General features: G+C 41.3%; 2 protein-coding genes and 1 long non-coding RNA gene across 7 annotated transcripts in view; 2 read left to right on the top strand and 1 right to left on the bottom strand.

The window, feature by feature from the left end:
• The window catches only part of LOC136004256 (transcription initiation factor TFIID subunit 4-like), a 252,580-nt gene extending 249,283 nt beyond the window's left edge, over positions 1–3,297 (top strand). The window contains exon 16 of the mRNA XM_065660599.1: positions 1,602–3,297. Coding sequence (XP_065516671.1) covers positions 1,602–1,769 — 168 coding nt within the window. The 3' untranslated portion in view covers positions 1,770–3,297. The remainder of the gene's footprint in view (positions 1–1,601) is intronic.
• Positions 3,298–5,501: 2,204 nt separating this feature from the next.
• Positions 5,502–12,082, bottom strand: part of LOC136004259 (BTB/POZ domain-containing protein kctd15-like) — a 61,531-nt gene continuing 54,950 nt past the window's right edge. For all 5 annotated transcript variants that reach the window (XM_065660609.1, XM_065660608.1, XM_065660607.1 and 2 more), the window contains one exon: positions 5,502–6,636. In XM_065660609.1, the coding sequence (XP_065516681.1) occupies positions 6,481–6,636 (156 nt within the window). In that variant the 3' untranslated portion in view covers positions 5,502–6,480. The remainder of the gene's footprint in view (positions 6,637–12,082) is intronic.
• Positions 8,054–12,082, top strand: part of LOC136004260 (uncharacterized) — a 50,491-nt gene continuing 46,462 nt past the window's right edge. Inside the window, exon 1 of the long non-coding RNA XR_010608343.1 lies at positions 8,054–8,074. This is a non-coding gene — a long non-coding RNA (uncharacterized LOC136004260). The remainder of the gene's footprint in view (positions 8,075–12,082) is intronic.

The raw sequence follows: 12,082 nt of genomic DNA, 5'->3' as shown, positions 1-12,082 counted from the left end.
ATCATGGCATTTAGTAGTCTGCATTTCTTATATGGCATCTACATAATAATTTTGAGTACAATGCAGTACCAAACTAATTGGTCTTTAAATTAGAAATCATATTGGCAGATCTAAATCCCTGTTCTGTTAGTTTAGAAGTGCTTCTGTACTTCCTAAAATCTTACAATATTTTATCCACCTTGCAGAACAATTACAGAACATTATCAGGTAACTGACTGGCTTACCAGTGCGGTTATGAAGGTGCACAACTTCATATTGCATGAAGTATATCCTCTTCCTATGTGAAAGTTCAGTATCTCAAGTGATAAATGCAATGAATATAGAATCCTGGAATGGTTTGGGTTGGAAGGGACCTGAAAGCTCATCCAGTTCCAAACCCCTGCCACAGGCAGGGACACCTTCCACTAGACCAGGTTGCTCCAAGCCCCGTCCAGCTTGGCCTTGAACACTGCCAGGGACGGGGCAGCCACAGCTTCTCTGGGCAACCTGTGCCAGTGTCTCACCACTCTCATATCTTAATTCCAGCTACTCTGTCCAAATAGAAAGCAGTTATATGCTGTACATATACCTCAATTAATTCAAGAAATGGGTTTATGTGAAGAAAAAATAAATTAAGTAGCTTTTCTATTACTATTTGGTAAGTGTGTGCAGGATGGTTCCAGTCCAGTATGCTATGGACAGTATTTTTTAATAAGTGGCCACATTTCTTACAAGTGTGTTTGTCACTGTTTAGGAACTGTAGTCAGGATGAATCTGAAGTAAGTATTACTTAGGGCAGGAGGGAGAGATACACCATGTGGGGAGCAGAGAAGAAAGAAAAATATTTTTGAGTCACCTTGACTTAAAGATCTATTTGGTGGTTACTTGGAGAGCTGGAAACAGTGGCAACAGCCCTGGTAAAGCAAATGCATGATCAGAAAATTATTTAGCATATCCTTAGAAAATAGTATACTGATATTTGACTTTATCATCACACAATGTCCTTGTGATTTTTCTGTTTAATTTTTCAGCCTCTCAACTGAGCATTGGTTGTGTACTGGGGCAAGGTTGCTCACTATTTCACCACAATGAGCCTTTCTCTTCAGTAGATTCAGATTAGAGACTCAGGGTTCCCAAGGGACTCACAGCTGCAGTGGTTATTGCAGTAGCAGCATCCTGATACACCACTCACCTTTTTCCAGTCCTAGACCCAGGATGTGGAGTAGGATGCTGCACACATTTGATATACTGAAGATGGCTTTATCTACTGCATATAGTTTTGTCCTAAATAGGTTCCTGAAATTAAACTGGTCAGATAAGTCTATGGTTTACATGAGTATAGCAGGAAAATTAGTTAGACATACTTGTCCCCAGTTGTAAATGAACCAAGGTCTAGCCTCATGTGTTTTCAATTGAGTTTCTTTACTTAGGATAACTTGGTAAGACTCAGAAGAATAGAAAAAAAAAATAAAAAAATCTCATGTAATACTTTCAGAATTAAACTCATAATAATACATTTAAGATGTTTCAAATGATCCATCAGTCAGTAGTTGTAAACCTGAGAGTACAAGGAAACTCTTTGCTGTTGCAGGGCTTTTGACTTTGCTGTGTTCTCTTTGCAGGATCTTGGTATGTCTGGTGGAGGTCAGGCTGGCTTGAGCACTCCTTCATCCCGGCAGTATGCACGACAGAAAATAACTCGCGTAAACCTCAGGGACTTCATCTTCTACATGGAACAGGAAAGAGAAACAAGCCATTCTCTCCTGCTCTATCGAGCTCTGCTTAAATAAAGCCAAGAATTGTACTGAATTCTCCATACAGAAGCTCAACTTGCATTGAAAAGCTGTCATTTAAATGTGCCTTCTATTTTTTTCAGAAGTCAGTGTTCCAGTAATTTTGTTTTGTAAAATTGTCAGACACATGCAATAATTCCCTTTATGTTAAAAAGGAAATATATAAAAATAAACAAAAAATGTGCAAAAGGTTTTAAAATGTTAAATACAGAGATACAACCAACATCAAAGTCTTGCTCCATTTGGCCACTTCAGCTGCAGTGGATGGCATTGACTGGCAAGGCTGCTATGATGGCTCACCACAACTATCTGCGTAAGGAGGACTGGGACAGGTTTACAGGATTAGGACCTAACCGTGGTGTTAACCTGTATGTTCATGGATGGTACTAGGTTTGTTTACTTTTTAGTTTCACTAGCACTGTTTCTGCTAACCATGGTGATACCTGTTGCTATTTTAGATTAGTTATAATTGCAATTTTTTGCACAGCTAAGAGAATAGCCACTGCACACTCTCACAAATTTTTATATAGTTAAGATTTCTGCTTTTACTGCACAGCTCATTTCTTCTGAGCCATTTGCTGAACCAAATCCTAAGTGTATGAAATCTGTGTGTTTGGGTCTTAGCTGAGTTACCTTGACTAGCTTCCAGTTGTTTTCTAAAATCTTCTCAACCTTTTGCGCATTTGTAGCAACTGGTTAGTAACACAAATCAAAGTTGGGTTTTATTTTCTAAGAAAAAAAAATTATTTATTATAGTGTATGATTTAATGGTGGTTTTAAAAGAGAATATCATTCAGTGAAGATTATAGAGTATTCTATATGGATTTTAAAGTCACTGTAATGGAAGTTTCGGGGCCCAGTTCCACTAGTGGAGGATCAGGCAAGCTCCAATGCCGCAGCGCCAGGGGCCTGGCTATGCCCTAGCCTTGGTCAATTGGACCTGAGGACTACAGTCAAGAGACGCTCATGAGCAAGCACGACTTGAAGCATAATGAGTAGTTGTAAGTACTTATAGGTGGGATGAATGCTTTTTAAATGCTTTGCTGAATTGGGATTTAAGAGGCCCACACCAAAGCCAAGTGACATTAGTGTGAGTCTTTGAAATGGGTATTGGCTAAGAGTATTGAGGAGGCACATGGGCACAAGTTGTACTTCAAACATAACAGTATTAGCAGTAACCATGGAAGGGAGAAATTTGCTTTTTTATCTTGCCAATTTTTTGAGTCAATTTTTTTTTTTATTTTGGATGGGGAAACCATAGCAAAAGCACAAATAAAACTATTTATCCAATAGTTTTAAAAACAAAAGTTTTATTTTTTTTTAAGGTTTATGAAAAGCAGAAGAAAATTTACACTGCTGCTGTTTAGCCAAAAGATTATTCATAAGGTATTTAAGGCCAGGAAGTGTAAAATTATGTTTTAAATGTATTGATAATTTGTACATATTGTTTATAAAGGACTTGTGTTTATTAGAATTACATTATTTTGATGATTTATGTACATACTCGTAAATACCCCTAATTTGTGTGAAAACATACTCTTATTTGTATTTATTTTGTAAAGAAATAAAAATTTACTAAAGTAACACATTGAGTGACATACAGTGTTAATTTATCAAACAGGAACTTCACAGTCTTGTCATTCTTGAGCATTGTTCAGAAACATTTAGCATTAAAATATTAACAGAATGCCCACAAAGAAATAAACCCAAATACTTCAATGTTTTGTTGTGCTGATCCTTATCCTTTGTCAAACATCTAATAAAATTGTCATCAAACGTTGATGCCATTAATACAGTGAATGAAATGCACTCAGCAGTTGCTTTCTCAAAAGCCATCAGTCCAAGAAGCACAACAGAACATTTTCCCTCTCTCTTTACTTCCGAGGCTCAAGAGCACAGCAGTGGGAAATGTACGGGAAGTCTTAGTGAAGACTCAAGTTCTTCCAGCCACAGGTTCAGTGCTCGGCAACAGAGAATCAGAACCATTTTGTGCAGTCGAATTGGGTAAGAAGCCCAGCTACATTTACTTTTTGGCCTTTTTTTTTTTTAGCTTTTGCTGGGCTTGCTGGGGTGTTCTAAAATCCATCCTAGTGATTCTGAGCAATGTTCTTAATTAAGTTATGTTGCTATGGTTTAAGGCCAGAAATAATTCAAATCAGTTTTTGCTGCCATTGCTGCCTAAACATATAGAGGAATAAGTAAAAAAGATATAAATGAAACTGTAATAAACTTTAAATAAGTGACCTGAAGTTACTAACTAAAAGAACATGTCTTAGCTTAACTTTTTTTTTTAAAGGCATATTTCTTCTAACCAAGTGATTGTTTCCACATCTTCCTTGCCTTAGTGCTATTTTGCAGTCAATGCTGTGATGCTATGGCTCAAACTTTCCATCTGAAGTTCACATTTAACTTGGCTGGCACAGCCTGGAACCCTTTCCAGTGCCACCTTAACAAGCTGCCCGAAGCACTGGAGCTGCTTTATTGAGCTCTAAAAAAAACATACAATAAAAACCACTAATCTGAAGAAAAACCAACCAACCACAAACCTCCCTGTACAGGAGGGCAGGACATAAGCATATGTAAGATTAAAACAAGAAGCTAAATGGCTTATTTAAGGATACTTTGAACTCAAAGTGAACTCAATGTATGAAAGTAATAAATAAAAGACTTTTTTTTTCTCTTCATAAGACATGGCTACATTGAGTTGAATGGAGCAAAAGGCCGGAGGAGATGAAATTGAAAACTCTCATGTCTATCAAACAACATGGGAGATACAGTGAGTGTTCCACCCTACTTGCTTATTTTTGATCATTTACTTTACAGAAATGTTTATGGCATGAATTACTGTATAAGAAATGTGCATACACAAATACATGACAATTGTACATTAAGTTCTTTACAATATTAAATGTATAATATACAGATATCTTACAAAGGTGAATGGTGTGCCATATATTAAAATATGGCAATGCCTAGCAACTTTAGAATGTCATACAAGTGTAAAACCACAAAATAAAATAACTTTACAACTCTTTTGAAGTAGACAGATGTGCTCAACTGTTCTGCTAAGTTAGCAGGCCAACACTGACCAGCTATGAGATTGCTGAGTTGGGTAACCAAGGTGAGGAAACCTGCAGAGGTCTGATTTTCCATGGACAAATATCCAGCCCTCTTAAAAATTTAGACCCCTTCCTAGATTGTCCCTTGGGCAGTCAGTACAGCTCATTGCTTTCGAAAATATTAGTTGTAAACATGATTTTTTAACTTTGCCTGATCGTAATCAATTGGCATTAAGGAATTGTTGACCACTTCATACTCTGTCCCTTGTTTATGCTGTATTTATGCATATAAAAAGAGTTTCATTAAAATTCAGCATCTACAACAGTATTCTATAAATTAATGTGGGAGAAACTAAACTGTGATTAACACATGAATTAGCTACTGACAACCCAATCATGCCAAACAGCAATCAACAGGATTTAGCAGAATGCTATTTATAACCTTGCACCTGCAAACCCAGTGCTGTCTCCTGAGTTAGGAAGCCCTGCGAGTCAGAGTCGATACCGATGCATGGAAGGAGCAGTCAGTCACCTCCTGCAGACAGCCTACTTCAATAGACAAAATTACAGGTAGAGGGCAGCTACCAAACTGTATTTTAATAATAGTTTAAAATAACAGAGGGAAACCAATCTAAACAAGCATGTCCAACTTTCATCAGACACTGGCAGTATAGAGGGTTTTAACATCGTTTTGCAAAATTCCAGACTCATAAAGAGTAGGCTTGTCCAAAATTCTTAATGTTTCCTCCTAAATGTGGGCTTACAACATGGTTAGTAAATGATTAACAGGGGGTGTCAGAGCTTGCTTGGCAGAACCATGCTGCTTAACAGTTTCTGAGTCAAAACAAGATTGGCTTTAAGAGAACTACAGCTCCATGTTGGGTATGTGACCCTCATGAGATGGCAGCTGGCATTTTATTTTGTGCTTCCAGATCCCTACTTTTGCAAACATTGCCATAATTGGCCTTGTCAATTTTGTTGTCACGTTGTTTTGTGTGGGTTTTTTTAGTACAGAGCACCAGTTGACTATAAATCGGTCCTTTTCAGATTCTGGAGTCTGTCCACAGGGAGATATTTCTGTTGGAAATATAGTATAAAAATAAGCCATTTGCTAGTACAAGCAAGTACAATCATGGAAGTGTCACGTCATGTATGGAGGTGTAAACCACATTTGATATGAAGGAGGTGCAGCAGTCAGGGAAGATACTCAGTGCAGTTTTTAGAGAACCATCTTCCTCTTGGAGGCTCCTGCTTCCATGCATCACAGCATTGGGGTATGGCTGGAAAGGCTGTCAGAACTGCTTCTCCTGCTAATCTATTCAAATTGCTTTAACTGCTCTTTCAGAAGTCCAACCTATGGTCAGGGGTTGATGAAGCTTTGTCTTTTCCACCACCACAGCTGTTCAGCCCAAAGTACGCTCCCAGCAGGCCTGGTATGCTGAGTACGCTCAGGAATTCCATCATGAAAAATGGACAACCGGTTTTTCAAATGAATGTCATGGCTGGCTATGTGACAGGTGGTTTCAGAATACCGGTAATTGGCAACTTAAAGTCAAAATCTGTTTGCTAATACTGTTTTGCAAATCCTTAGTGTTTCACATAAGGGACTATTCAACACTTCTATGGTTACAAAGAAGTAGGGGTAAGGTTTAGTCCAGGGGCTCCTGTTTTATTCTGATTGTTGGGGTTTGTTGTGGTCGTCTGTCCTCACGACACAGCACGTATTCACTGAACTGAGAGGAATCCACCCCACCACCGCATGAAGCTGCCACATTAAATCCCTTCTGAGATAATCTTTCAAGCACCTGCAATGGGGGGGGGGAAGGAAGGAAATCAGATTAATATTTAGCAAATTTTAGTGATAAAAGCATTCAGGAAGACCAGATCTAAATGATGGATTTGGTCTTTTGAGTTCTCATTGAATGAATATTATTCAGCTATAATTCTACAAGTTATTGTTAAATGACTTATTGTTAAATGTGATTAAAGTCTCGCTCTCAGCAAGCATCTGCAGAAAACAAAAATTAATCAAACAAGCACTCTGCAGAACAGTTTAGTACATTATATAGTAAAATACTGGACTGTGGTGATATTGATACTATCTCTTACTGCTTATAGAAAGCAACATCGGATTTATGTCGTAATAAAAAGCATCTATTACTCATTAGTAACATGAACAGGCTTATAGAAAGGGGCTGAAAACATTTCTTGGGTCTTCCTTGGCAGATGACAATGTCTTAGGAGGCTGAGTGACACTTCCACCAGATCTCCACAGACATCATAGCCATGATTTTCCCTCGCCAGAAGGGACTGCTGCTGCATGTGCATGCAGAGCATGGCTGGGACAGGATGCAGAACCAAGACATGGACAACCAGGAAACGTTCCAGCCCAAGAAAGTGGTTAATTTGTATTGCCCAAATATGTATTTTTTCTTTCTCCTTCTAAAGAAAAGTTGGTGCAATTTAGATGCATGAATCTAAGGAACCCAGAAGCAACTTTAATTTCTGAGGCTGTCACACAGCACATTACCCTAGGATATAGTGATCTTGGCAACATGATCAGGGCTGTGTTTTCACATGCATGAGCATGTTAATATATGGCTTCCCAGCAGTGCAGGACGCACACAGACTTTTCTCAGAGCAGATGCCAGGTCCACCTTCAGCAGATCCACAATGCCAGATCTACTGGAGGAGATGCCATGCAGCCTCCCACCCAGAATTGGCTCTCCCGGGTCCAGGGCAGCAGCCTGGAAAAATGGTTCCTCTACTGGTAAATGCCATCAAGGGGAGCAGCCTGTACTGATCTCGCCCAAGGCACCACTTCTATTGCTATAGCACACAGACCACTGTGCTGGGAACTGAACTTGATGATTGATTAAACCTGATGAACTTAGTAACACCAGCATTCCCATGTGACAGTGGCCTGGGTTTACCAGGAGCCGTTTTGCTCCTTCTTAGTAACTGGTGCAAGCTCTGTGTTTTGACTTCCAGCCTGGGCAGAGAGCTGATAACACCGATTGTTTTTAATTTTTGTTAAGTAATGTTTATTCTGGCCAAGGACTCTGTGAGTCTCATGCTCTGCTGGGGACACAGGGAGGCTGGGAGGAAGCAGAGACAGGACACCTGACCCAAGCTAGCCAAAGAGGTATTCCATACCACAGCACGTCATGCCCAGGGAGGTAACTGGGAGTTACCCGGAAGGACACACTCTCTCTTCGGGGGGGTCAAACTCGTTCGGCGGTGGTATCGTATTCTCTTGTTATTTTCTCTTATCAATATTATCATTGGTGGTAGCAGTAGTGATTTGTGTTATACCTTAGTTACTGGGCTGTTTTTATCTCAACCCGTGGGAGTTACATTCTCCTGATTCTCCTCCCCATCCCTCCGGGAGTGGGGAGGGTCGGGGGGGAGGGGGTGAGTGGACAAGCTGTGTGGATAGGTTTAAACCACGACAGACAGCTGTCTGCTGCCCACAGTGACATACTAGGGACAGAAAAGGGATTAAACCATTTTAAAACTTGATTATGAAATCACAAACTAGTTTGGGTTGGAAGGGACCTTAAAGCTCATCTAGTTCCAACGCTCTGCCATGGGCAGGGACACCTTCCACTAGACCAGGTTACTCAAAGGCCCGTCCAACCTGGTCTTGAACAGTCAGGGATGGGGCAGCCACTGCTTCTCTGGATCACTCAACCTAGAGAAGCGTCTAAGCAATAGATCCACCTTCAGACAGAGGCAACACATATGCTTTCACAGGTTTATAGTAAAACTTTATTTCTTTTTTGGTTTTACTAGCCCTGTGAGCACTGCAGCAGTTACACCTACTGCAGTAGTAATGAAAAGTCTTACATTTCAAGGCCCAAGCTGACTGTTAAAGATCTACACACCACACTGCTGCCCTGACAGAGACCCATGCGAGGCCATGGTGCATTTCTTAGCGCACTCTTTCCTTGGCCTGTGCATTGGCTTTGCTTTCTCCAGAAACATCAGTTTGGAGCCTTTATTAAGGGTAACTGAGTTCCAAAGGACAATATCCAAGGTGGTACTGTGGTGCAATGCAAACCATGGCAGCAGTGTTTGCTGGTTTTGATCCATGGGAACCGAAAGATCAAAAAAGCACACCAGTGTATGGAAGAAAAGTGAACCTGAGGAGATTAAAAGAAGGGGTGGAAGGGTAGGTTATCAAAATATATTTAAGATGCTTACAACTCTCATATCTGGACTGCATGCTGCCTGTAGGACAGAAATGGGGTGTGGACACTTTTTCCACTTCAAAGAGGAAAGCAGAAGTTTGAGAGGGAAGGAGAAGTAAAACATCATCAGACTGCTGTTCCACAGGCTGGAGAGTATTTTGACTGTATTACATTCCTAGAGCTGGCAAAATGAAGATGAGAGGCAACCCAGCTACAGGAAAGGAGGCTGCTTCTATTTACCTGGATAGCAAACCAGAGGACTGAGGGGTAAGGTTTCAGAGAGAGACATGACTTCAAAATCCTTGATAAAAACTTTTTCAAATCAAATTGCTTGTAAGACAAACCAAGCACAGAGGTGCCCTTGGCTTGCCTCCATCCAAAGCTATGGAAGGCTGCCTGTTAACATAGGACTCCCCTAAGCCAGCTCTCTGCAAACACACAGTCCAGATACATTACACCTTAGAACACCACAGGGAAGGTGATTTGGTTTTGCTAAGTGCTCAAAGGACTAGACTGCAGGCTATCGTTTAGCCTTAAAAACCTTGGTACCATCCAGTTTCTCAGCAAGAAACAAACCAGGCCAAATCCCATAAACAATGCAGAGAATGTTTAAATATTGTAGAGTTTTAAGTGTAACTTTGATGAGGTTGAACTCAGCTCTGTGGAAAAAGGCTCTTAAAGGCTGCTTCCATGTGTGCTGAGCACTGGTTTGTATGTGCTGGTGCATGCACAAGACAACAGCATGTTGAACATGAACAGTTTTAAATGCCATTTCCTGCATTTGGTTCTATGCACATTACTTTTTAAAACGGTAAGATACAGACAGAGGGAAACTAGTATCTATGAATCAAATTGGAGCTTCTGTCCTGTAAACCTCCAGAGAAAGTATGTAAAAAAGTGACCATTAGCTGTGATTCTCCTATGTATGGGGCACACACACATTACAAGAGGATTTGTGAGTGGTGAGGCACTTAATGCTTCTCATTTAAACTTTGCAGAAAGCTAACGAATACATTCTTAATTATGAAGACTCAGTGTTCAACATAAACAAGCATCACAGCATTTTCTCTAAGGTAAGCTCATGTATCTCACCAGAACTAGGACATGAAAAAACTGTCAGTCTTAAGAAAACTCTATACCTGTAAGTAATAACAAATGGGCATTAAATTAAGAGCTACTGTTATGTTTTTGGCTACCACTACCTGGTAGTGTTGATATTCGGAAGACCCGAGGAATTAAAGACCAGTCAGTCTCACCTCTGTGCCTGGTAAAATCTTGGAGCACATTCTCCTGGAAGGCATGCTAAGGCACATGAAGAACAACAAGGTGCTTGGTGACAGCCAGCATGGCTTCACTAAGGGGAAATCCTGCCTGACCAATTTGGTGGCCTTCTATGATGGGGCTACAGAACTGATGGACAAGGGTAAAGCAGTTGATGTCATCTACCTGGACTTGTGCAAAGCATTTGACACTGTCCCACACAACATCCTTGTCTCTAAATTGGAGAGATATCAATTTGACGAATGGACCACTTGGTGGATAAAGAACTGTCTGGATGGCCGCACACAAAGAGTTGTGGTCAATGTCTCGATGTCCAGCTGGAGACCGGTAACGAGCAGTGTCCCTCAGGGATCGGTGTTGGGACCGGTCTTGTTTAAAATCTTCATTGCTGACATGGACAGTGAGATTGAGTGCGCCCTCAGTAAGTTTGCCGATGACACCAAGCTGTGTGGTCCGGTTGATATGCTGGAGGGAAGGGATGCCATCCAGAGGGACCTTGACACACTTGTGGGGTGGGCTGATGCCAACCTTATGAAGTTCAACCATGACAAGTGCAAGGTCCTACACCTGGGTCGGAGCAATCCCAGGCACGGCTACAGACTGGGCAAAGAAGAGATTCAGAGCAGCCCTGTGGAGAAGGAATTGGGGGTGCTGGTCGATGAGAAAATGAACATGAGCCGGCAGTGTGCGCTTGCAGCCCAGGAAGCCAACCGTATCCTGGGCTGCATCAAAAGGAGCGTGACCAGCAGGTTGAAAGAGGTGATCCTGCCCCTCTACTCTGCTCTTGTGAGACCTCACCTGGAGTATTGTGTCCAGTTCTGGTGTCCTCAACATAAAAAGGACATGGAACTGCTGGAACAAGTCCAGAGGAGGGCCACGAGGATGATCAGGGGACTGGAGCACCTCCCATATGAAGATAGGCTGAGGAAGTTGGGGCTGTATAGCCTGGAGAAGAGAAGGCTGCGTAGAGACTTCATAGCAGCCTTCCGGTACCTGAAGGGGGCCTATAGGGATGCTGGGGAGGGTCTCTTCATCAGGGACTGTAGTGACAGGACAAGGGGTAACGGGTTAAAACTTAAACAGGGGAAGTTTAGATTAGATATAAGGAGGAAATTCTTTCCTGTTAGGGTGGTGAGGCACTGGAATGGGTTGCCCAGGGGGGTTGTGAGTGCTCCATCCCTGACAGTGTTCAAGGCCAGGTTGGATGAAGCCTTGGGTGAGATGGTTTAGTGTGAGGTGTCCCTGCCTGTGGCAGGGGGGTTGGAACTAGATGATCTTGAGGTCCTTTCCAACCCTAACTATTCTATGATTCTATGATTCTATTATACGCACAGCTCTTGACACAAAACATTTAATGAAAATACCTTCCAAAGATAGGAAGAATTTAAAAATATTGCAATTTTGCCACAAAATATATTCAGCAGGGCACAGGGAGGCAAAAGTGCTGTACCTGAGCAAGCAGCAGGCAGACTTACTGTTTACTCTTCGAGCTTCTTTGGAAATGATTCTGCTCTTCCACCCACTTCCCCCTCCTAACCCATTTCCCTTAATCTGCACATTTGCTTTCCTGCACTTCCAACTTTATGGCTTAATACTCTTTTGCCAAAATACCCTTGGAAGGGAAGGGGCAAGCACCTCTGTGCTGACCAGAATCCCATAGAGCCAATAATAATTAGCTGCTGATTTCATCAGCCTTTGGTCTCAGAAATGCATCATTTTGCAGAAAGTGTTTGAAAACACTTTCTATTAATTATATAGTAAAAACATGTAATTTAGT

Source organism: Lathamus discolor, chromosome W, assembly GCF_037157495.1.
Source record: "Lathamus discolor isolate bLatDis1 chromosome W, bLatDis1.hap1, whole genome shotgun sequence".
Lineage (NCBI taxonomy): Eukaryota > Metazoa > Chordata > Aves > Psittaciformes > Psittacidae > Lathamus > Lathamus discolor.
The sequence above is the reverse complement of the archived record's forward strand: the minus strand, read 5'-3'. Positions and strand labels throughout refer to the sequence as shown.